This window comes from Ranitomeya variabilis, chromosome 5 (genome assembly GCF_051348905.1).
Source record: "Ranitomeya variabilis isolate aRanVar5 chromosome 5, aRanVar5.hap1, whole genome shotgun sequence".
NCBI lineage: Eukaryota > Metazoa > Chordata > Amphibia > Anura > Dendrobatidae > Ranitomeya > Ranitomeya variabilis.
The window spans coordinates 124486722-124512650 of NC_135236.1; the positions used below are offsets into that span (position 1 = coordinate 124486722).

General features: G+C 46.0%; 1 protein-coding gene across 1 annotated transcript in view; it reads right to left on the reverse strand.

Moving 5' to 3' along the window:
- The window catches only part of NOX5 (NADPH oxidase 5), a 110532-nt gene that overhangs the window by 15261 nt on the left and 69342 nt on the right, over positions 1-25929 (reverse strand). The window contains exons 8-12 of the mRNA XM_077260857.1: positions 18775-18957; positions 18554-18686; positions 16100-16239; positions 2392-2535; positions 1653-1685 (exon numbers count right to left, since the gene is read on the reverse strand). Coding sequence (XP_077116972.1) covers positions 1653-1685; positions 2392-2535; positions 16100-16239; positions 18554-18686; positions 18775-18957 — 633 coding nt within the window. The remainder of the gene's footprint in view (positions 1-1652; positions 1686-2391; positions 2536-16099; positions 16240-18553; positions 18687-18774; positions 18958-25929) is intronic.

The following is a 25929-nucleotide window of genomic DNA, read 5'->3' on the forward strand; positions in this document are numbered from 1 at the left end:
GCACAATTGCAGTAAGTATGTTTTATTCTGCGGCATTATAGAGAAAACATAGTTTGAAAGTTCTCTCCGTATGTACACAAATGGGAGACACATGTCAATGGCCTGGAGCGATGGGGGGTGAAACCGGCTGGGGTCTTCATCTGACTAATCCGATCTCTCCCTATAGTCCTCAGATGGATTTTCCAACTGTTTTTCCTGAAACTCTGCAGTATTTCAGCATAAGACAAAACTGCTGCAATCGTGCAGACAGGTTCCTCTGGTTGATGTCACCTGTAGTTGGGGAAGCAGGAATCTAGTGTCAGGTTCCCTTAAAATGTGTACAGTGATAACAGCCCTTCTGTAGTGCTGGCACAGCGAACATTATCTTAGGCTAGGTTCACATTGCGTTAGGGCAATCCGTTTAGCGCTAGCGGATTGCGCTAACGCAATGTATTTGTAGGGGCCGCGTTGAGGGGTCGCGCTAACGTCCCTGCTCTCACAGATCCCCGATCTGCAAGAGCGGGGAACGGACCTCGGGATCGCCGCGAACGCTGCAAGCAGCGTCCGAGGCGCGCTACAAAAGAACGGCACATCGCTAGCGCGAGCCGAAAAAGGCACGCGCTAGCGATGCGCTGCAGGCGAAATTTACATTGCTGTCAATGGGTGCGCTAACGGACCCGTTGCACGGCGTTAATTGCGACATTTTCGCCGTGCAACGCTGTCCGTTAGCGACCACCCACTAACGCAATGTGAACCTAGCCTTAGAGCACAGAGGAAAAAGAAAGGATCCGGGGACTGCATGGCCTTCAGGACTCTAGATGTTCAGGATTTGTATAGATATGCCACTGAGCAGAACTAGCATGAATGTATTTGTTGGTGACAACAAGTGTAGGACCTGCATTAAAGGGAGTCTGTCACCCCAAAATTCGTCTATAAGCTAAGACCACCGGCATCAGGGGCTTATCTATAGCATTCTGTAATGCTGTAGATAAGCCCCCCCTCGATGTAACCTGAAAGATAAGAATAACAGGTTATATTATACTCATCCAGGGGCGGTCCCGGTGCGGTCCGGGTCCAATGGGCGTCGCGGTCCAGCGCCTCCCATCTTCATACGATGACGTCTTCTTCTTTGCTTCCTGTAGCGGCTCCGACGCAGGCGTACTTTGTCTGTCCTGTTGAGGGCAGCGTAAAGTACTGCAGTGCGCAGGCGTCGGGCCTCTCTAACCTTTTGGGGTGACAGATTCATTTTAAAACTTTTCTAAATTATTACTGATAACCCTATGACTTCAGTGTTTATAAAATGGGGCATGGCAACAAGAGCTGTGGGGTTAGCAAATGTGTCTGGCTTGTGGCATGTGAGGAGGCAGCCCCAAGACCCCTCTACTATATAACAGCCCACCAGTATTATAAATGGGACATGGCAGATAGGAAGGAGAGGGGGCATAAACAAAAGAAAACACAAATGTTCATGGTGTGAAAAATTGGATTGGACTATAACATATATTATACCAAAAAGCAATCAGCCTAATAAACGGCACTTCCAATCAATAAAATGTATAGAATGGAAATATGGATGACTCATGTGATCTATAACCCAGGCATTCCCTCCAGTAAGTATTCCTCAAGCAGGAAAGTCTAAAGTAGTAAAAAGTTAGTGATTTCATGATACTTGCCTTAATGTTACATATCTGATGATTTTCATCACCCTGAAATGGGATTACAGACATTATTCAGACCAGTAGAACCAAACTCAACTATAAAGAAACATTTTTAGCATTTATCGAGTACACTGTAGGGGGAGACGTGTGAATGTCCATATTGGTGATACCTGTATCTGACAAAGGGCATCATGTATTATCTGTACCAGTAATTCCCAATCTTTTTACCATGGAGGAACCTCTGAAATAAATTTCCTTCCTGAAGATGGTTCTACTGTTTACATACAACTCTCATCCGACTGTGACCCAAAGCCTGATGCCTGGAAGTCAGCGAGAACAAATCAGACTTATGTCCCTATGAACACATTTTCATTTACTGTATATGTTATAGGAATATAATATTAGCATTATTCATCAGGTAGTGCTAGGATTATACAGTATGTTGCCCATCCTGGTATATATACGTTCCCCATCCTGGGCCCATTTTTGTATATATATGTTGTCCATCCTGTTCCCATTCTGGTATATATATGTTGCCCATCCTGGTATACATATGTTGCCCATCCTGGTATATATATGTTGCCCAGCCATACAAGGGAAATAAACATGAGTAATTGCAGTAATTTTCTGGGAGAAATACTTCATATTCTGGAACAATTTCAAGGGTTCAAGTAAATGATAAAGTATCAGTGTGTATACTCAGTATCCCCATTGTGGACCATCATAGTTTGTGCGGGGAATCTGACATTCTTACATTTCGAATCTGGGTACTGCCACGTTTCTCCAAGCTGACGCAGAGCTCATCTCCTGGCTGGCTTCTACGTGGTTTATATGAAGTCAGCTCAATTTGGTCATCAATGTTATTGGCAATTGCTCCACTGAGGCTGATGAGATGTTCCTAAATGAAGTAATAGAGAATATAAAGGTGAATATAAAGCAGATCATATGGCTGGCAGATTGGCTTCTAAGGTGCAGAAACCTGTCCAATCATTATATTTGGCACTGCAGATTAGCTCCATTAGGTAGAGCTGCAATCCCATACTTGTCCAGTCATCAGGTATGGAGCAGTTTTTAAAAGAAAGCAGCCACATTCTTTAAATCACACCCAGCCATGTTTTGCCAATCCTACTGCATAAGGCCCCCTTTACATGTACATGTCACTGGTACGTGTAGCATCCGCTTTTACACTTACCTTAGACACGTATCCACATGTACCTATTAAATATTATGATGATCTTCCCATGTCCGTATTTTTACACGCACCGTGTACCACACAGAGACATGTGTGTTATCTTCCCGCAGCACAGATGACAAGGTCCCTTAGTCTGTTTTAGTAGGCTCCACAATCATGGGGAAGACTGCTGACTTGACAGATGCACCAGGGCATTGGGATGAGCCAGGTAAGGCACAACTGGAGCATCTCATGTTCCACTTCTGAGGCAACTGTGGGCTGCTGTTTTTAGGCTGGGAAGGGACCAATAACCATGAACCTTCCCAGCTCTCAGCTATCTGCTTTATCTTTGCTGGTTACAAAAAATGGGGGGACCCCTGTTATGACCCCAATGGCGAGGGTCTCAGAGATATCAGCAAGTCTGCGAAGTACAAAAATCCAGCTCATAGGGCAGTGGTAACTGGGTTGACCATATATCTACTCCTAACGCCAACACTAGAAGTAGCCGGGGAACATGCCTACGTTGGTCGCTAGATGTCTCGCGCCAGCCGGAGGACTAACTACCCCTAGAAGAGGAAAACAAAGACCTCTCTTGCCTCCAGAGAATAGACCCCAAAAGTTGGATACAAGCCCCCCACAAATAATAACGGTGAGGTAAGAGGAAATGACAAACACAGAGATGAACTAGGTTTAGCAAAGAGAGGCCCACTCACTAATAGCAGAATGTAGTAAGAAAACTTATATGGTCAACAAAAACCCTAACAAAATCCACACTGGAGATTCAAGGAACCCCCGAACCGTCTAACGGCCCGGGGGGAGAACTCCAGCCTCCCTAGAGCTTCCAGCAAGGATAGGATACAGATTATGTACAAGCTGGACAAAAATGCAAACAAAAACAATAGCAAAAAGCAAGAAAGCAGACTTAGCTTAATCAAGCAGGAACCAGGATCAGTAGACAAGAGCACTACAGATTAGCTCTGATATCAACGTTGCCAGGCATTGAACTGAAGGTCCAGGGAGCTAATATAGCAACACCCCTGACCTAACGACCCAGGTGAGCATACAAGGGATGATAGACATACCCAGAGTAAAAACACTAGTAGCCACTAGAGGGAGCCAAAAGGTAAATTCACAACAGTACCCCCCCCTTAGTGAGGGGTCACCGAACCCTCACCAAGACCACCAGGGCAATCAGGATGAGCGGCGTGAAAGGCGCGAACTAAATCGGCCGCATGCACATCAGAGGCGACCACCCAGGAATTATCCTCCTGACCATAGCCCTTCCACTTGACCAGGTACTGAAGCCTCCGCCTGGAGAGACGAGAATCTAAGATCTTCTCCACCACGTACTCCAACTCGCCCTCAACCAACACCGGAGCAGGAGGCTCAGCAGAAGGAACCACAGGCACAACGTACCGCCGCAACAAGGACCTATGAAATACGTTGTGAATGGCAAACGACACCGGAAGATCCAGGCGAAAGGATACAGGATTAAGGATCTCCAATATCTTGTAAGGACCAATGAATCGAGGCTTAAATTTGGGAGAGGAGACCTTCATAGGAACAAATCGAGAAGACAGCCATACCAAATCCCCAACACGAAGTCGGGGACCCACACCGCGGCGGCGATTGGCGAAACGCTGAGCCTTCTCCTGTGACAACTTCAAGTTGTCCACCACATGATTCCAGATCCGCTGCAACCTATCCACCACAGAATCCACTCCAGGACAGTCAGAAGGCTCCACATGTCCCGAGGAAAAACGAGGATGGAAACCGGAGTTGCAGAAAAATGGCGAAACCAAGGTGGCAGAACTAGCCCGATTATTAAGGGCAAATTCAGCCAACGGCAAGAAGGTCACCCAATCATCCTGATCAGAAGAGACAAAACACCTCAAATACGCCTCCAGAGTCTGATTAGTTCGTTCCGTTTGTCCGTTAGTCTGTGGATGAAAAGCGGACGAAAACGACAAATCAATGCCCATCCTACCACAAAAGGATCGCCAGAACCTGGAAACAAACTGGGATCCTCTGTCCGACACAATATTCTCAGGAATGCCGTGCAAACGAACCACGTTCTGGAAGAACACAGGAACCAGATCAGCAGAGGAAGGCAGCTTAGGCAAAGGAACCAGATGGACCATCTTGGAGAAACGATCACATATCACCCAGATGACAGACATGCCTTTAGACACCGGGAGATCCGAAATGAAATCCATAGAGATGTGTGTCCAAGGTCTCTTCGGGACAGGCAAGGGCAAGAGCAACCCGCTGGCACGAGAACAGCAAGGCTTAGCTCGAGCACAAGTACCGCAGGACTGCACAAATGACCGCACATCCCTTGACAAGGAAGGCCACCAAAAGGACCTGGCCACCAGATCTCTGGTGCCAAAAATTCCCGGGTGCCCTGCCAACACTGAGGAATGAACCTCGGAAATGACTCTGCTGGTCCATTTAGCAGGCACAAACAATCTGTCAGGTGGACAAGAGTCAGGCCTACCAGCCTGAAATCTCTGCAACACGCGTCGCAGATCTGGAGAAATCGCTGACAAGATAACTCCTTCCTTAAGAATACCCTCAGGTTCAGCGACTCCAGGAGCATCAGGCACAAAGCTCCTAGACAGAGCATCGGCCTTCACATTCTTAGAACCTGGTAAATACGAGACCACAAAGTCAAAACGGGAGAAAAACAATGACCAGCGGGCCTGTCTAGGATTCAGGCGTTTAGCAGACTCGAGATACATCAAATTTTTGTGATCAGTCAAGACCACCACCCGATGCTTAGCACCCTCGAGCCAATGACGCCACTCCTCAAATGCCCACTTCATGGCCAATAACTCCCGATTGCCCACATCATAATTTCGCTCTGCCGGCGAAAACTTCCTAGAGAAAAAGGCACAAGGTCTCATAGTAGAGCAACCAGGGCCTCTCTGCGACAAAACGGCCCCTGCCCCAATCTCCGAAGCATCCACCTCAACCTGAAAGGGAAGTGAGACGTCAGGCTGGCACAAAACAGGCGCCGAAGTAAACCGGCGTTTCAACTCCTGGAAAGCCTCCACGGCAGCAGGAGCCCAGTTAGCTACATCAGAGCCTTTCTTGGTCATATCCGTCAGCGGTTTAACAACGCTAGAGAAATTTGCGATAAAACGACGGTAGAAGTTAGCAAAACCCAAGAACTTCTGAAGACTCTTAACTGACGAGGGTTGAGTCCAATCATGAATAGCTCGGACCTTGACTGGATCCATCTCCACAGCAGAAGGGGAAAAAATGAACCCCAAAAAGGGAACCTTCTGTACACCAAAGAGACACTTTGAGCCTTTTACAAACAAAGAATTTTCACGCAAAATCTCAAAAACCATCCTGACCTGCTCCACATGCGAGTCCCAATCATCAGAAAAAAACAGAATATCATCCAGATAAACAATCAAAAATTTATCCAGATACTTCTGGAAAATGTCATGCATGAAGGACTGAAAAACTGAAGGTGCATTAGAGAGCCCAAATGGCATCACCAAGTACTCAAAATGACCTTCGGGCGTATTGAATGCGGTTTTCCATTCATCGCCCTGCCTAATGCGCACAAGGTTGTACGCACCACGAAGGTCTATCTTGGTGAACCACTTGGCACCTTTAATCCGGGCAAACAAATCTGACAACAACGGCAAAGGATACTGAAATTTGACAGTGATCTTATTTAAAAGCCGATAGTCAATACAGGGCCTCAAAGATCCGTCCTTTTTGGCCACAAAAAAGAATCCCGCACCAAGAGGGGAAGAAGAAGGACGGATATGCCCCTTCTCAAGAGACTCCTTGATATATGAAGGCATCGCGGTATGTTCAGGTACCGACAGATTAAACAGTCTCCCCTTAGGAAACTTACTGCCAGGGATCAAATCTATTGCACAGTCACATTCCCTATGAGGAGGCAGTGCACTGGACTTAGACTCGCTGAAGACATCCTGATAATCAGACAAATACGCCGGAACTTCCGAAGGCGTAGAAGAAGCAATAGACAAGGGCAGGGAATCTCCATGAATTCCATGGCAGCCCCAACTTGACACTGACATAGCCTTCCAGTCCAAGACTGGATTATGGGTCTGTAACCATGGCAAACCCAAAACAACCAAATCATGCATTTTATGCAGAACAAGAAAACGTATTACCTCCCGATGTTCGGGAGTCATGCACATGGTAACCTGTGTCCAAAACTGCGGTTTATTTTTTGCCAATGGCGTAGAATCAATACCCCTAAGAGGGATAGGATTTTCCAATGGCTCAAGAACAAATCCGCAGCGCTTGGCAAATGACAGATCCATAAGGCTCAGGGCCGCACCTGAGTCCACAAACGCCATGACAGGATACGATGACAGTGAGCAAATCAAAGTTACAGATAGAATAAATTTAGGTTGCAAATTACCAATGACGACCGGACTAACAACCTTAGTAAGACGTTTAGAGCATGCTGAGATAACATGTGTAGAATCACCACAGTAGTAACACAAGCCATTCTGGCGTCTATGAATTTTCCGCTCATTTCTAGTCAGGATTCTATCACATTGCATTAATTCAGGTGCCTGTTCAGACAACACCATGAGGGAATTTGCGGTTTTGCGCTCCCGCAACCGCCGGTCGATTTGAATAGCCAGGACCATAGAATCATTCAGACCTGTGGGAATGGGAAAACCCACCATCACATTCTTAATGGCTTCAGAAAGACCATTTATAAAATTTGCAGCCAATGCACACTCGTTCCACTGGGTCAGCACGGACCATTTCCGAAATTTTTGGCAATACACTTCAGCCTCGTCCTGGCCCTGAGACATAGCCAGCAAGGCTTTTTCTGCCTGAATCTCAAGATTGGGTTCCTCATAAAGCAAACCGAGCGCCAGAAAAAACGCATCAATATCAGCCAATGCTGGATCTCCTGGCGCCAGCGAGAAAGCCCAATCCTGAGGGTCGCCCCGTAAAAAAGAAATAACAATTTTCACTTGCTGAGCGGAGTCTCCAGAGGAACAGGGTCTCAGGGACAAAAACAATTTACAATTATTCCTGAAATTTCTAAACTTAAATCGGTCTCCGGAAAACAGTTCAGGAATCGGTATCTTAGGTTCTGACATAGGATTTCTGGTAACATAATCTTGTATGCCCTGCACACGAGCAGCAAGCTGGTCCACACTTGTAATCAAGGTCTGGACATTCATGTCTGCAGCAATCACAAGCCACTCAGAGGTAAAGGGGAAAAGAAAAAAAAATGAGAGAGAGAAAAAAAAAACTCAGAACTTTCTTTCTTATAATCCCGCTTCTGCAATGCATTTAACATTTAATACTGGCCTGGCAAACTGTTATGACCCCAATGGCGAGGGTCTCAGAGATATACATAGAACAACTCGGCACAGACGGCGACAACCGTGGCACACGCTGCAAACACGTTTCCTGCAGCGGTGCTCCAGGTGCGCCGAACGTCTGTGGAGAAAATCTAATCTGCCCGAAGATTTCATCCATTATAAGTTCATGTTAAAAACATACAACTCTGCCCTTCACCTCTCCAAACAAACCTATTTCAACACCCTCATCACCTCGCTGTCCAATAACCCTAAACGTCTCTTTGACACTTTCCGGTCCCTACTCAACCCAAGAGAGCAGGCCCCAACCACAGATCTCCGCGCTGACGATCTGGCCAATTACTTCAAAGAAAAAATTGACCACATTCGACAGGAAATCATTTCCCAATCTCTGAATACCAAGCACTGTCCTCCCTCCCCCACTGCATCTAGTTCGCTCTCTGACTTTGAACCAGTTACAGAAGAAGAAGTAAGCAGGCTCCTTGCATCTTCTCGCCCGACCACTTGCACCAGCGACCCCATTCCGTCGCATCTCCTCCAGTCCCTTTCCCCGGCTGTCACCTCTCACCTAACAAAAATATTCAACCTTTCCCTCACTTCCGGTATTTTTCCCTCCTCATTTAAGCATGCCATCATACATCCACTACTTAAAAAGCCCTCCCTCGATCAAAATTGTGCCGCTAATTATAGACCTGTCTCTAATCTTCCCTTCATCTCTAAACTCTTGGAACGCCTGGTCCACTCCCGTCTTACCCGCTATCTCTCAGATAATTCTCTTCTCGACCCTCTTCAATCTGGTTTCCGCTCTTTACATTCTACTGAATCTGCCCTCACTAAAGTCTCTAATGACCTACTAACAGCTAAATCTAATGGTCACTATTCCATGCTAATTCTCTTGGATCTCTCCGCAGCATTCGACACTGTGGATCATCAGCTCCTCCTCACTATGCTCCGCTCCATCGGCCTCAAGGACACCGTTCTCTCTTGGTTCTCCTCCTATCTCTCTGGCCGATCCTTCACTGTTTGTTTTGCTGGTTCCTCCTCCTCTCACCTTCCCCTTACTGTTGGGGTTCCTCAAGGATCAGTCCTAGGCCCCCTCCTCTTCTCTTTGTATACTGCCCCTATTGGACAAACAATCAGTAGATTTGGTTTCCAGTACCATCTCTATGCTGACGACACCCAATTATATACCTCTTCTCCTGTTATCACGCCGACCTTTTTAGAAAACACCAGTGATTGTCTTACCGCTGTCTCTAACATCATGTCCTCCCTCTATCTGAAACTGAACCTGTCAAAAACTGAACTCCTCGTGTTCTCTCCCTCTACAAACCTACCTTTGCCCGACATTGCCATCTCTGTGTGCGGTTCCACCATTACTCCAAAGCAACATGCCCGCTGCCTTGGAGTCATCCTTGATTCCGAGCTTTCATTCACCCCCCACATCCGATCACTGGCTCGCTCTTCTTATCTGCATCTCAAAAACATTTCCAGAATTCGCCCTTTTCTTACTTTTGACTCTGCAAAAACTCTTACTGTCTCACTTATTCATTCTCGTCTGGACTATTGTAACTCTCTACTAATTGGCCTACCTTTTACCAGACTCTCCCCGCTCCAATCTGTCCTGAATGCTGCTGCCAGGATCATATTCCTCGCCAACCGTTACACCGATGCCTCTACCTTGTGCCAGTCATTACACTGGCTACCCATCCAATCCAGAATCCAGTACAAAACTACTACCCTCATCCACAAAGCACTCCATGGCTCAGCACCACCCTACATCTCCTCTCTGGTCTCAGTCTACCAACCTACCCGTGCCCTCCGCTCTGCTAATGACCTCAGGTTAGCATCCTCAATAATCAGAACCTCCCACTCCCGTCTCCAAGACTTTACACGTGCGGCGCCGATTCTTTGGAATGCACTACCTAGGTTAATACAATTAATCCCCAATCCCCACAGTTTTAAGCGTGCCCTAAAAACTCATTTGTTCAGATTGGCCTACCGCCTCAACGCATTAACCTAATTATCCCTGTGTGGCCTATTAATAAAAAAACAACAACATAATCACGTTCCTCCATCTTCTCATACACTTTATGCAGTTAATAGCCTCTGTGTCTGTACTGTTACATACTTAGGCAGTTAACTGGTTCATGCAGCTTTACATGAACACCCGAGCCTTACACTATGGCTGGTCCAAATAACTAAAGCAATTGTTACCATCCACCTCTCGTGTCTCCCCTTTTCCTCATAGATTGTAAGCTTGCGAGCAGGGCCCTCATTCCTACTGGTATCTGTTTTGAACTGTGATTTCTGTTATGCTGTAATGTCTATTGTCTGTATAAGTCCCCTCTATAAGTTGTAAAGCGCTGCGGAATATGTTGGCGCTATATAAATAAAATTATTATTATTATTATTATTATATCAGCAAGTCTGCGAAGTACAAAAATCCAGCTCATAGGGCAGTGGTAACTGGGTTGACCATATATCTACTCCTAACGCCAACACTAGAAGTAGCCGGGGAACATGCCTACGTTGGACGCTAGATGTCTCGCGCCAGCCGGAGGACTAACTACCCCTAGAAGAGGAAAACAAAGACCTCTCTTGCCTCCAGAGAATAGACCCCAAAAGTTGGATACAAGCCCCCCACAAATAATAACGGTGAGGTAAGAGGAAATGACAAACACAGAGATGAACTAGGTTTAGCAAAGAGAGGCCCACTCACTAATAGCAGAATGTAGTAAGAAAACTTATATGGTCAACAAAAACCCTAACAAAATCCACACTGGAGATTCAAGAACCCCCGAACCGTCTAACGGCCCGGGGGGAGAACTCCAGCCTCCCTAGAGCTTCCAGCAAGGATAGGATACAGATTATGTACAAGCTGGACAAAAATGCAAACAAAAACAATAGCAAAAAGCAAGAAAGCAGACTTAGCTTAATCAAGCAGGAACCAGGATCAGTAGACAAGAGCACTACAGATTAGCTCTGATATCAACGTTGCCAGGCATTGAACTGAAGGTCCAGGGAGCTAATATAGCAACACCCCTGACCTAACGACCCAGGTGAGCATACAAGGGATGATAGACATACCCAGAGTAAAAACACTAGTAGCCACTAGAGGGAGCCAAAAGGTAAATTCACAACAGACCCCATGTCATTTTTTTCATTCACTACTTAGTACCTTAATACAAAGGTGTACAATAAACTCCACATGCAAGGCACTTAAGGCCGGGGTCATACTAACGTATGGCAACTGATGCGAGAGCATCAGATGCGATATGCTAATGCAGCGCCCCAGAGTCCTGGTCGTTGCAGTACTGTGGCTCCGCCGCTAAGGGGGGCTATGGTACGTCTGATGGCACTGAAGGAGTTCATCTGACCAGGTATCACAGACACCAATACATTTCACAGTCTGGCCTCCAGGGGGAGCTAAGGGTTCTATTTATTAGGCCACTCCTCACAGTCTGGTAAAACTGGGGGTTAGGCAGGAAGTTAGATAGAAAGCTGGCTGGGTTGGAACCAGGCAACACCTTGTGGCAGAGGGTGTTGTAGGGGAAGATTCAGAGGGGTCCCTGTCAGGGGTGGGATCCTGACAGAGGCCTAGCGAACAGAGAGAACGTTACGGGACCGCGCCTGCACGATATAGCGGCGGTACCCCAAGAAAGGATAAGAAGCGAGATTTATTGTGCTGAGTGAGAAACGAGATCAACGCAACAAGGAGAATACCAGTAGGAGTCGTGCTGTAAGACGAGGCAACATCCTATTGAGGCGCATAACCGGTGGCCGGAACGCCGAGGAAGTATAGAGCTCCAAGCCAAACTTCAAACCCACGGCAGGACAGTCAGTTACAGGCGGGCTGTCTCACTCAGACCCAGGAAGACACAGGGGGGTAACAACAGGAGTGGGGCGACGCTGGAGTACCGGAAGAGCTCCGAGCCTCCCCGTCATACGGGTGCGTCCTAACCGTAAGATCAGGGGGACGTAGAGGGAGAACATCAGAATCGAGTTGTGAGGGAACACGAGAAACAGACACAACAGTTGTGGGGTACTATCCCGTAAGCACAGCAGGGGAGGACCACAACACAAGCGCAGGAAGGTAGGCACAGATTTCCACCTGCAAAGGGAACTCTGGAGGTGCCATCGGACCGGCCGGACTTGCACAGCCCTGTTAACCGTATTCCGGATTGAGGACTCAGAAGCCTTCAGTAAAGAGGTAAAGAGACTGCAACCTGGTGTCTTCGTTATTTACTGCACCGCACCTCCACCACCCTCCACATCTATTATTGTACGCCCCTCAGCAGGGTCACGGATCCGGTCTAGCCACCGTGACAACCCCAGAGCAGAGACTCACAGGCCCGGTACCGGGTACCCCTCGGCCCTGCGGCAGTGGGGGCGCTACACTAATGACCCTCAGCTCCTACTCTGCTGCGAGCGGGAGCAGAGTGTCCTGCTACTGTGGTCTGATCCCCTTGCACAGAGAGAATCGGAGCACAGCTGTGGAGGAGGCGGAGAAAATAATTTTTCCATCTCCTCTACTGCCGGCGTCAGCGTATATCGAGTGATGTGCGCTGTGTCACTCGCACCCATAGACTGCTGCGATTGTTCTGGTATGCCGATTCGGCATGAGAAAATAATCGCAAACGTGGTCTGCCCCATAGATTAACACTTGTCCGAGTGCTATGCTATATTTTCTCGCCTAGCACACGTCCGTATTCTACACTGGTGTGACTCCGTCCTAAGGGTGCAATTGTATAATGTGTTGTGGCGTTGTGAAATTTATATATCTGATGGATAATTATCTATCTATCATCTATCTATCTATCTCTATTATATAACATATATCTGTTCATCTATCTATTCTCTTTGCACAACTTTAAAACATAAAAAAACAAGAATTTCTTGAATACATTTTTTTCTGTACATGTCACACGGACAGCACACGTTGGTACACACGAACGCATGGATATCACACAGATGGCCAACTTTGTTTAAGTGGACGTGTGAAGGGGGTCTGACATCCAGCCTGAAATTCCTTGTTTAAGATTATAGCCAGGCTCGGACTGGCCCACAGGGGAACAGGTGAATCCCCCGGTGGGCCACCGTGCAGGAGTTGGTGCCCCACTTCTTTAGATGAGCAGTAATTGTCACAATACACTATATTCACCATGTACAGACAAGAGCAACAGCTCATCATTCATTTAACAAACTACCAAGTTTATTATTACCTAGAAGCATAAATTTGTGAATATGGGTAATGTAATAATTGGGCCCTTAGAGTCATTGTTACTAGTGGGCACTTGACACAGCAGTCAGACACTCATTATAGCTTAATTATTCACACACACTGAAAATGCAGATTAAGATTATTTTTAAAGGGTTATTCCAAATATAAAAAAAAAATAAATCACAAGTTCAATGGTGATAAAATATGGATTGGTGGAGGTCTGAATGCTGGGCTCCCCCTCTGATCCAAAAATGAAGTGTTGTCAAAATTAGTTTTCTGTGCGACTTCGGGAAATAACTAATTACAGCTCTCGGCTATCTCCAGCAGTTTTTTTTGCAGCCTCCTTGTGATTGAATAGTTCCTAGTGTGAAGCAGATTCTATCAGGAACTTCTTCAAAGAGATGATAAGCTCTTTTATTTTTCCTCAAGGTATTTTTCACAACCTCTTGAGGGAAAAAAATGATAAATAAAAGCCTTGTCGTATGAAAGTGGATTTAACTTTGCAAAGTATAGGATTCGCTTTAAGAAAACAAAAAAACCCTCAAAGAACTCAATGTGGACATAGTCTTAGAAATAGTCTCTGTGACTTTACTGATCATCTGTTCTGTGTGAAAAATGATAATTTTATAAAGTGCCATTGAAAACATGCATACACAGGTTACGCATAGATGGAGAGTGGTCCCTTATTAGTAGTACTCTGGTCACAAAATATCACTTGAAAAATATAAAATCCATATCAGTGGATCCCATCTTAATATGTTTTATCCTTTTATACAATACCTTGAAAAAGTATTCAACCCCATGAACTTTTCCACATTTTTTACTTTACATCCACAAAATTAAATGTACGGTATTTGATTGGGATATTATGTGATATACCAAAACAAAATAGAAACTATTTGTAAAGTGTAAAGGAACGTATACTTAGTTTTCTAATTGTTTTAAAATATATAAATCTGAAAATTGTGATTTATATTCAGCCCCCTGTTGTCTGATACCCCTAAATAAAATCCTAAGTGACACAAAAGTCACACAATAAATAAATTGAGTCCACCTGTGAGTAATTTCTTCTCAGTATAACTACAACTTTTCTGTGAAGGCCTCAGAGGTGTTGTTTGAGAACATTAGGGATCAAACAATATCATGAAATCCAAGGAACACACCAGACAGGTTAGGGATAAAGCTGTGGAGAAGAATAAAGGAGGGTTAGGTTATAAAAGCATCTCATGGAGGACTGTTCAATCCATCACACTGTGGGAGAATATGTCCATAGGACAACTATATTAGGCTAAGGTCACACGACGATATAGAAAAATCGACACGAGTGGTACGAATTTTATTGCCAAGTGCTTTCCGATAAAAAATCGGATAGTACAATGCCTACGCTGCTGCGAGGAAGCCCTTAGGCCGGGGTCATACAAACATAGTTTCTCTCATACGAGAGAATCAGATCAATTATATAAATAGCACTTGGATCAAATGCTGATCAGAGTTTGACCCAACTGTAAGCTTTTTGTGATCCGATTCTCTCTGATGATAGAATCGTAGCACAGGTGAGGAGAACATGGAGAACAAGATTTCTCCATCTTCCCCATTCTGTGAGTCCGCAAAAATCAGACCGCACTCAGATGTCATCAAAGGTGCAGACCAATGATTTCCCACACACCCATAGACCTGAATGGGTGAGTGCCATCTGATACGCCCTGCAAATTGCAGCACGCTGGGATTTTTTTTCTCATGCCAAATCATCATCAGAAAAAACGCTGATCAGCCCTGCCCCATTGAACAACATTAGTCCAAGTGCTATCTGATAAAACATGGGATAGCACTCGTGCGAGTTGTACGCTCGTGTGAGCGAGCCCTTAGTCGTATACTAAACAAATCTAGCCTTTAGTGGCAAGAAAAAAGCCATTTTTGAAAGAAAACCATAGGAAGTCCTTTTTGAAGTTTACAAATAGCCATGTAGGGGACACAGCTAGCATGTGGAAGAAGATGCTTGGGGCACCAGCAGACGAGACCAGGACAACTGGAGACCAATGTAGAACTTTTTGGTATAATTGCAAAACATTGTATGCAGTGGAAAAATAACACTGCAGATTGCCCTGAATACATGGTGGTGACAGCATCATGCTGTTGAGATGCTTTTCTTCATCAGTGGAAGGGAATCTGGTCAAGGTTGCTGGGAAGATGGATGGAGCTAAATACAGGGCAATACTGGAGGAAAACCTGTTAGAGGCTGCAAAAGACTTGAGCCTGGGGTGTAGGTTCACCTTCCAGCAGGAGGACACTTAACACTGTCAGAGCCACAATGGAATGGTTGAGATCAAAGCATATTCATGTGTGTGAATGTCCCAGTCCCAGTACAATCTCACTGAGCTACGGTAGATGGGCAAAGCTGGGAGAGACATACCCCAAAGGACTTGCAGCAGTAATTGCAGCGATATGTGGTCCTACCAAATATTGACTCAGGGGACTGAATACAAATGCACGCTGCAATTTTCAGATTTTTTTTTTAAATTAAAAAAAATATATAATTTCCTTTACACTTCACAAATACCTGCTATTTTGTTTTTTTATATCACATAAAACCCAAATATAAAACATTTAAGTTTGTGCTTAAACCGTGAAAAACTTATGGGTAAGTTCACCGGGTATGATTACTTTTTTTTAAGGCACTGTATATCCAGTGTGATATAAAGTTACATTATCTTTATAAAGTACTTGATCATACCTGGCTTTGATGGTTTTTCTTCTTTATATTTTGGGTCAGTCTTTTAGTATTATGTTTCTTAGCAGACTCTGGGGAACAGAAGTAGTCATACAAACTGCTTGTCCATTGTCCCAGCGAACGGATATGGAGCCAAAGTGTTTCTGCAGGGAAAAAAAGTGTCAGGAATCTTGGCAAAAAAAGGAAAGAGACCTTACTCTTGGTTGTGTAATAAGAATTAAGACCCACAGCTATTGATAGTTATCAAATTGTGCCTTAGTATCCTCAAATATATTAGCATAATAAATTTAGCAGTAAGTCGCTTTTAAACATTATAGATCTTACATGTTTAGGTGGTTGGATTGTGGAGGAGGGTGGAAGAGAGCTCTCCTCAACAGAGGAGCTTTTTTGTAAATACATTGTTTTGTGTTATACTTGTATGTTCACTTGTGTGTCTTTTTCATTGGATTTTTATCCATACACACGTGCAGGCTAATTCTCAGCCAGACTGAGATTGTGTATCCAGTGGGGCAAATGAGTATTTGATACTCTGCCGATTTTGCAAGTTTTCCCACCTACAAAGAATGGAGAGGTCTGTAATTTTAATCATAGGTACACTTCAACTGTGACAGACCGAACATAAAAATAAAAGCCAGAAAATCACACTGTATGATTTTTAAATAATTGAATTGCATTTTATTGCATGAAATCAGTATTTGATCACCTATCAACCAGCAAGAATTCTGGCTCTCACAGACCTGATAGTTTTTCTTTAAGAAACCCTCCTACTCTGCACTCATTACCTGTATTAATTGTACCTGTTTGAACTCATTACCTGTATAAGAGACACCTGTCCACATCAGTCAATCACACTCCAACCTCTCCACCATGGCCAAGACCAAAGAACTGTCTAAGGACACCAGGGACAAAATTGTAGACCTGCACAAGGCTGGGATAGGCTACAGCACAACAGGCAAGCAGCTTTGTGAGAAGGCAACAACTTTTGGAACAATTATTAGAAAATGGATGAAACACAAGATGACTGTCAATCCTCCTTGCTCTGGGGCTCCATGCAACATCTCGCCTCATAGGGTAAGGATGATTCTGAGAAAGGTCAGTAATCAGTCTAGATCTGCACAGGAGGACCTGATCAATGACCTGAAGAGAGCTGGGACCACAGTCTCAAACATTACCATTAGTAACACACTAAGCCGTCATGGATTAAAATGCTGCAAGGCAAGCAAGGTCCCCCTTCTAACGCCAGCACATGACCAGGGCCATTTTGAAGTTTGCCAATGACCATCTGGGTGATCCAGACCAGGCATAGGAAAAGGTCATGTGGTCAGATGAGATCAAAATAGAACATTTTATTATCAACTCCACTCGCCGTGTTTGGAGGAAGAAGAAGGATAAGTACAACCCCAAGAACACCATCCCAACCGTGAAGCATGGTGGGGGAAACATACTTTGTGAATGCTTTTCTGCAACGGTGACAGGACCACTGCCAAACACTGAAGGGAGTATAGATGGGGTCATGTATCTCGAGATTTTGGCCAACAACCTCCTTCCCTCAGTAAGAGCATTGAAGATGGATCGTGACTGAGTCTTCCAGCATGACAATGACCCGAAACACACAGCCAGGGCAACCAAGGACTGGCTCCGTAATAAGCAATTCAAGGTCCTGGTCTCCAGACCTGAACCCAATAGAAAACCTTTGAAGGGAGCTAAAACTCAGTGTTGCCCAGCGACAAACCTGAAACTTGAAAGATCTGGAGAACTTCTTTATGGAGGAGTGGGCCAAAATCCCTGCTGCAGCGTGTGCAAACTTGGCCAAGAACTACAGGAAACGTCTGACCTCTGTAATTGCAAATAAAGGTTTCTGTACCAAATATTCTGTTTTTCTATTGTACCAAATACTTATTTCATGCAATGAAATGCAAATTAATTATGTAAAAATCATATAATGTGATTTTCTGGATTTTTGTTAAGGTTCTGTCTCTCACAGTTGAAATGTAACTGACATAAAATTACAGTCCTCTCTATTCTTTGTAGGTGAAGATCTCGGGTGAACATTTAGGCAGTGATTAAGGACCACAAAGGTCAGAAACGCGCATTGCCTTATCTTTTTGTGGTTTCCCTCTATGGCTTATGGAGTACTGCTGAATGAACTATTGTTGATTTTATCTTTATTGGAATAAAAACCTTTTTTAATGGATGAAGCGAGTGCTGGTCTTTTTCTGGACAGTATAAGGGCCAAAATAATACATGTCATAACTACAACTTATCCTGCAAGACCCCATATTGTTATACTGATACAAAGATACAAAAAATATATATATATTAGTCCCAGAATGGAGAGATAAAAGTACTAAAACATTGAGTGGTCCTAAAAACATGAAATAGCCTGTCCTTATGTGGTTATACTGTCCATACACCTGGGATAACTCCCATATGTAGACCTAGTATTGATGATCTTACCTTCCTGCTCAGGGGCACTGCTAATGGTGAATGGGTGCCATTCATACTTGGCAATAAGGGGTATATTCAGGTATATGTAGTCTCCAGGCTTGTACTGAAAGGATGGAGGCCTCTTAACAACAAGATGCGTCACCTACATTTAGATCAAAAAATTCATGACGCACAGTGTGAATGATTCAGCGTATAACATAGATATAGAGACATAATTGAGGACAAAGCACCTTTGACGGTAACAAGTTCACTTCTACGATGTACAGGCCGCCCATACGTGATGCCGCCATTCCAAATACTTTCTCCATTACAAATAAGAATCCCGGGACTAGAAACCATTTCCAGAATTTGGGAGTATGGAGGAATAACAGAATCCAGATCCAGATGTAAGACAGGTGTGTCCAGTAAAATACCTAAAGCAAAAATTCTTATGATATTGATCAATGGTAAAACCTCCAGAACTGTTTGCACAACTATCGGAGAGTCACATGTTGACCTTAAGAAGGGGAAATCTCTATTTGAAGATACTAGTTGCATTAACATAATTTTTCATTTTTTTCATGAACACAGTAGGCATGTAACATACTGTCTTACCACAAGGATCACATAGAATAGTGATTGTAACAAGCCTTTTGTTTCTGCTTCTATCGCGGGATGTACCGCACCTTTATTGTGGAAGTAATAGGTCCACAATGCAAGAGTTTTGCTTAGCATTCAGGGACTTGCGGTACCACCCAGGCAGGGCGCTTGTGGGTTAACTCCTCACATTGTTGTCTCATTAACTCCATGGCTGGAGCCTTGGGTGTGGCCTTAAAATATTTAAACCCTTAGCTGGCAGCTTTCAATGCCATTTATATTGTCTTGTTATCCTGGGTCACGGTGGTTACTCTGCTCTGGCTCAATTAGTTTGTTTCCCGTTACTGACGTGTTTTGATTATTCTACTGCCTAACGACTTTATATTTATCCTGACCCCTTGGTATTGACCCAGCTTTCTGAACATCATCTACAAGCCTTCTTCTCCGGCCAGCAGCCACTCTATGGACTCAACTCAGGGCTCTCCAACGGTGGCCACACATAACATGCACAGAGCTTATATTGTAGGCATTGCCTTGGGGCCAGGTTAAGATCCGACAGTCCATTTCCCATTCTTGGCCACCTTCTTTCAGGCCCACAGAACTTCTAATGCTACAGAACAAAGAAGGCTAAAAGTTAATTTTAATCAATAACAATAACTTCCACAATTGGATGTGTTTAATTAAAATGTTCCTGTGCTGAGATGATCTTATAAATGTGCTCCTGCTGTGTACTGTGTAATGTCTGTGTCTGACCGTACAGGAACATGGTCTGATCATATCACAGCTCCTGGTCGGGGGGGGGGGGGGAGTTTATAGACATTGCAGCATAGGATCACAAATGATTCTTTCTTTGAAGTAAAACATTGTTTAAAAACAGGCAGTGAAATGTTTTACCTCACAAAAATAATCCCCTACTAGCCCCATGCAGTAATGTCTGCAAACTATTTTGCTTCCTCCCTGCCCAGGAGCTGTGGTATGATCAGACCATGTTCCTGTACGGTCAGACACAGACATTACACAGTACACAGCAGGGGCACATTTAGAAGATCATCTCAGCACAGGAACATTTTAATTAAACACATCCAATTGTGGAAGTTATTATTATTATTCCAAGATCTATTGATTAAAATTACCTTTTTTTGTGCGAAACCGCCTTTAATTGTAATTTAGCTGTAAGAGGGTGGTGCTGTTATGGACAGTAAGGAACACGCTGTCACTTTAAGAGGCTGCACCCCCTTGTCTGGCGTGATGGAATGTTCTGCTTCTCCCCTGCAATAATCATTGTAATGAACTAGGCTGGCAGAGTGCAGGTGTGGAGCTGGAGCAGTGTGTGTGAGCTGAGGCTGCCGCAGAGAGGACTTTTTGTGTGGATAGCTGAAAGAGAGAAGAACTGTGCCCTGATATAGCTGCAAGAGAGCCACGAAGATACAGAGAAAGGGATTTACAGTTTCCAGGAGCATCCCTAGGATCCAGAAGCAAGGAGAAGACCATGCTTCACAGAGCTGACAGAAAGCCGTGCGCACCACCATATTAGACTGCTGGGGCCCCCCCTGGGACTGGAGCTGATTCTCCAACATCACCGTGAGTTTGTTCCTGTTTGGTGCACCTGTTAGGGCCTAGTGCAGGCTTCAATAGTCAGTACACGGGAGCCGTGTGGCCTGCTTAGTAAAGGCCAGGGAGGTTATACGTAGAGTAGCATCATCAATTGTTTATTGTTTACATTTGCTGGTTAGACATATGTTGAGTCTGTAATAGTTGGAGCACCATGCTATTTTACGGAAAAGATAAAGTTTATAACTCTTGTAAATTGTCTTTTGCCATTGTATACCCGTTTGCATCTTCCTCATTCACTTCGTTCCTTGCCTTCCAATAAATCTACTCTTTGTTGTTTGCACCTCATCTTGTGTACAGTAGTCTTCCTGCATCGTGGTGGTCCCCCGGCCATCGCTTCAAGTGGCGCTGTGAGCAGGGTACGGTCACCAAGATGGAGGCAGCAGACAGCAATAGCGGGAATGCTAATGTTAATGGAGATGCTGTGGGCATTGGTGGAACCCCTGCAAGGACACTCCCTATGGGCACCATATTTAGTGTGCTACCAAAGTTTGACGGCAAGAATATGCCACTGTCCGACTGGGTGTCCCGGCTGCAAAGCACCCTGAAGATTTATAACATCAGCCCAGACCTTGAAGTGGACATTGCGTTAACTGCCCTAGAGGGAGAAGCCCATAGAAACATCTGCCTACAACCAGAACTTCTCAGAACTACTGAGAAGGAATTTCTCAGTATGCAACAGCACTGCAAGAAGTGTTAGCAGAGGTGCAGAGAAAGGAGGTGGATGGATTTGGCAGCATGGGCTCTAAAGACCGGATACTCCGGGAGCAATTCATTCTGGGACTGCACAGCACATCCTTGAGGCGAGCACTGTCAGAACGGGTCCGGGCAGATCTGGCTCTTACGTTTCGTCAAATCCTGGCGGAAACAGTGTCCCGAAGTAAAGAAGAGAGCTATGCGTCTGGGGTGATGCGTGTCCAGGGCGCCAATACCAGAGGGGACCCAAACCATCAGGAGGTGCTGGTCCAGGTGGTGCAAGACTTGCAGCGGTCCCTTGTCAACGTGCAAGAGAAACTGACCCAGATGGAGCGAAGAGTGGGGGAACTACAACAGTCTGACCCACCGTACTCATGCATCCATACTTCAGCCCGACCAATAAGGGATCAGTGGGAGCAAGCCCCCTCCCATCAGGCATCGGAGGCACGAGGACAGGCTCGAGGTACCCCCGGTGAGGAGGAGGCATCCAATGCTGGGAATGTGGAGGATGGGGGCACCTTGCCAGAGACTGTCGGCACTATACTCAAGGCCAGCGGAAGCCGCCGTTAAACTACCAACCCCCGCAGTAGTGCGGCACTCTGCGGGGGAGGTGAGAGAGGCCGCTCCATATCATAACGAACACTAGATTGCTGGGAGCTCCATCCTTCGTGCTGAATTCGAAGCAGTTCCAGTGGATTGCCTGATAGATGCCGGGTCACAAGTGACAACGATGCCAGAAGCGTATTTCAAGCAGCATTTCCAGGACCTGGCCAAGCCAGAAAAAGAGACATTGATCCGGTTGTTTGCTGCCAACCAACAACTGATCCCGGTCACAGGGGTCGTGTGGATGAATATTCGAATCTGTGGGCAAGAAGTTGGGAGAAAAGGGATCCTGCTAGTCCCTGAGCCTATCAAGGAAGATGTGCCTGTAGTACTGGGAATGAACATCCTACGTGAACTCGATCAGATATATGTTTACCAAACGGGGACCTGGATATTGGAAGAAGGCTACTACACATAAGCCTACTCAAAAAGCCCTTCAACGACTGATCCGTCTCTGTGGGACGCAGAAGAGTGTGCCATCTTATCAGATGGTAGGGGTCATCAGGGCTCCTGGTAAAGAACCTGTAATCCTACCTCCCGAGCGAGAAACTATAGTATACCTTCCAGTGGGGACTCACCGCAACCTTGACGGGTTGGAAGTGGTTGTTCAGCCTGTTGTAGGCGGAGGAGTGGACCAAGAAGTCATGATAGCTCGTACGATAGATGTGGTCCAGCGAGGACATAAGAGCTTTGAATGTGGGCCCCGGGGAGGTCACCTTGCCACAAGGGACAGATCTGGCCCTGGTATACCTACATAAGGGTGAAGTGGTGAGTCAGAAGGAGATGTCTTTATCACCGAAAGAAGGTGTGGGGTGGACACTAGCAGTTGCTGCGGGGGACGAAGAGATGCCATCCCCGGAGTGGAGTGGACGGGTCATCCTTTATCAAATGGAAGTGGCATTCGCCCGTCACGCTGAAGATTTTGGCTGTACTGAAGCCATCACACATGAGATACTGACTGGGGAAGCTCGTCCAATTCGAGAACGATACCGGCAGATCCCGCCCAAGATATATCAAGAGGTGAAAACATTACTGAGGCAGATGCTGGATTCAGGAGTGGTGCAAAGTAGTCAGAGCCCTTGGGCAGCCCCGGTGGTGCTCGTCAAGAAAAAGGATGGGACCATCCGGTTCTGTGTAGATTACAGGAAACTCAATGCCTGCACTGTTCGAGACTCGTATCCGTTGCCCCGCATCGAGGAATCCTTGACAGCGTTGGGGAAAGCCAACTACTTCTCCACCCTGGACCTAGCAAGCGGACACTGGCAAGTAGCCGTGGCAGAGAAAGACAAAGAGAAAACCGCCTTCATCCTCCCTATGGGGCTGTTCGAGTTTAACCGGATGCCCTTCGGGCTCTCCAATGCTCCCGGCACATTTCAACGGCTGATTGAAAAGTGTTTGGGAGACTTAAATTTTGAGGCTACCCTGATCTATCTGGATGACATCATTGTGTTTTCGGCCTCATTTGAAGAACACCTTGCCCGGCTTGGACAGGTACTCGGAAGACTACGTGCTCATAACCTGAAGGTGAAGCCAAAGAAGTGCCACCTCTTCAAGAGAGAGATCGAGTACCTGGGCCACATAGTGTCACAAGATGGAGTTCTACCCTCGCCAGAAAAAGTGGCTGCTATTCAGAAGTGGCCAGTCCCTCAAACAGTGAGAGAACTCCAGGCCTTCCTGGGACTCGCTGGGTACTACCGCCGGTTTGTTAAAAACGTTGCGAAGGTAGCGGGTCCTCTCAATGAGTTGCTGAGGGGAACCGCTGGAGTGCCGAAGACCCAGCGCATACCCTGGGCACAGGGACAAGACGAGGCCTTCCAGGCTATAAAGAATGCCCTTACTTCAGCCCCGATTTTGGCCTACGCAGACTTAGATCAACCGTTCCTGTTGTATATAGATGGTAGCCTTCATGGACTCAGTGCAGTACTTTCTCAGATACAGGATGGACATGAGAGAGTCATCGGGTATGCCAGCAGGTCCCTGCGAGACAACGAAAGAAACCCTCACAATTACAGCTCCTTCCGGTTAGAGCTCCTGGCCCTGGTGTGGGCCATGACAGAAAAGTTTGCAGGCTTCCTGACAGGTACCAAGATTCAAGTTCGAACAGACAATAATCCCCTAGCCCACCTTGAGAATTTGGGGCCTTAGAACAACGGTGGGTGGCTCGCCTAGCCAAGTTTGACTTTACCATCCGTTATCGCTCTGCTACTGAAAACGCAAATGCTGATGTGCTGTCAAGAGTGACTGTGGAGACTCCAGTGGGGGATCTTGATGAGCAACTCGAAGAGGAGGAAACCCCAGACTTTCACAAGTTTAAGCGCCCAATGGATGCAGCCCAGTCAAGAAGGGAGGCCTGCGCATTACCCCGGTCCCTGGGGAGAACCAATGAGGAATGGGGACATGTACAGGATGAAGACGAAGGGCTGAGACAGATGAAATGGTGGGTAACTCAAAAGCAGAAGCCTGGCAAACAAGAGAGAGATGGAGATCTGGACTCTGAAATGAGGAGTGTGTTACATCAGTGGGATAGACTGGAGGTGCCAGAGTCAGTGCTATATCGTAAGAGGCAACAGCCAAAAGATATGGAAGTAAGGTGGCAAGTTGTCATCCCAGGAAGAATGGCTCAAGAAGTAGCTAAAGAAGCCCACGAATTTGGAGCGCACTTCGGCCCCACAAAGACCTACCAATGGTTACAGCGGTATGTGTATTGCCCCCGGTTGGAGTTTGTGGTGGAATAGGTTTGCCGGCAATGTTGAGTATGTGACCTAATTAAGAGTACCAAACAGAGGGCACCCATCCAGACCATACAAACTAAGGAACCGCTAAAAGTCTTGATGATCGACTATCTCCTCGTAGGACACTCGGCTTGGAGGCTGCAATACTGTTTGGTGATGACCGATCATTTCTCTAAGTTCGCAGTAGTCACTCCGACTAGAGATCAGACTGCGGAATTGGTGGCGTTAGCCATCTGCCAAGACTTCATCCGGGTGTATGGGTGCCCAAAGCGCATCCACTCCGACCAAGGCGCATGTTTCCAAGGCAAGGTGATGGAAGAATTGTATCGTATGTATGGCATCGAGCGGTCCCGGACCACCCCTTACCACCCTCAAGGTAACGGAGCTTGTGAACGCTTCAACCGAGCCTTACTTCAAATGCTGAGAACGTTGGAGAAGGATAAGAAGGCGTGTTGGCCAGACTATCTGCCGGAATTGGTCTGGACCTACAACAATCGGGTCCACTCCACCACGGGTTATACCCCCTATCTACTGTTGTTTGGAAGAGCTGGACGAGAGATCATTGAGCTGAATTTGGAACAGCCAGAGGAGCTGATGGAGCGAACTGTCACCTCATGGGTGAAAGAGCATCGACAACGATTGCAAATGATACGGCGGTTGGCGGGTCAGCAGCTGCAAGAAAAAGAACATACGGGCCGCAAACCGACTCAAGAGTTATCGCTCCAACCTGGAGACCGAGTATTAGTCAGAGAGAAACGCCCCAAGGGAAAACTAAGTGAGAGATGGGAAGTACAGCCATACAAAGTTATCGAGCGAGTGTATGCTAATGGCCCTGTTTACAAGGTACAGATTGAGACTGGGGCATCCGCTCCTAGAGTACTTCACAGAAATATGCTGCGGCCTTGCCGGTCTGAGGTCTGTTCTATGCCATTGTCGCCTGAAGGCGCTACTCCACTTCCTGAATCTGTCATGCCTGATGGTGAAATCAATAATGAGTGGTGGACCATCCCTGACACAGTAGGGGGTCCTTAGCCACACAGAAACGATAATCCCATAGATGTACCAGTACCGCCATGCGAGGACGAGACCAGACAAGAGCTCACAATGTCTCCTGCAACAAGTGTTCCTCTGGAAGATAGTCAAGCCTTGCCTGACAGCCAAGAGCTT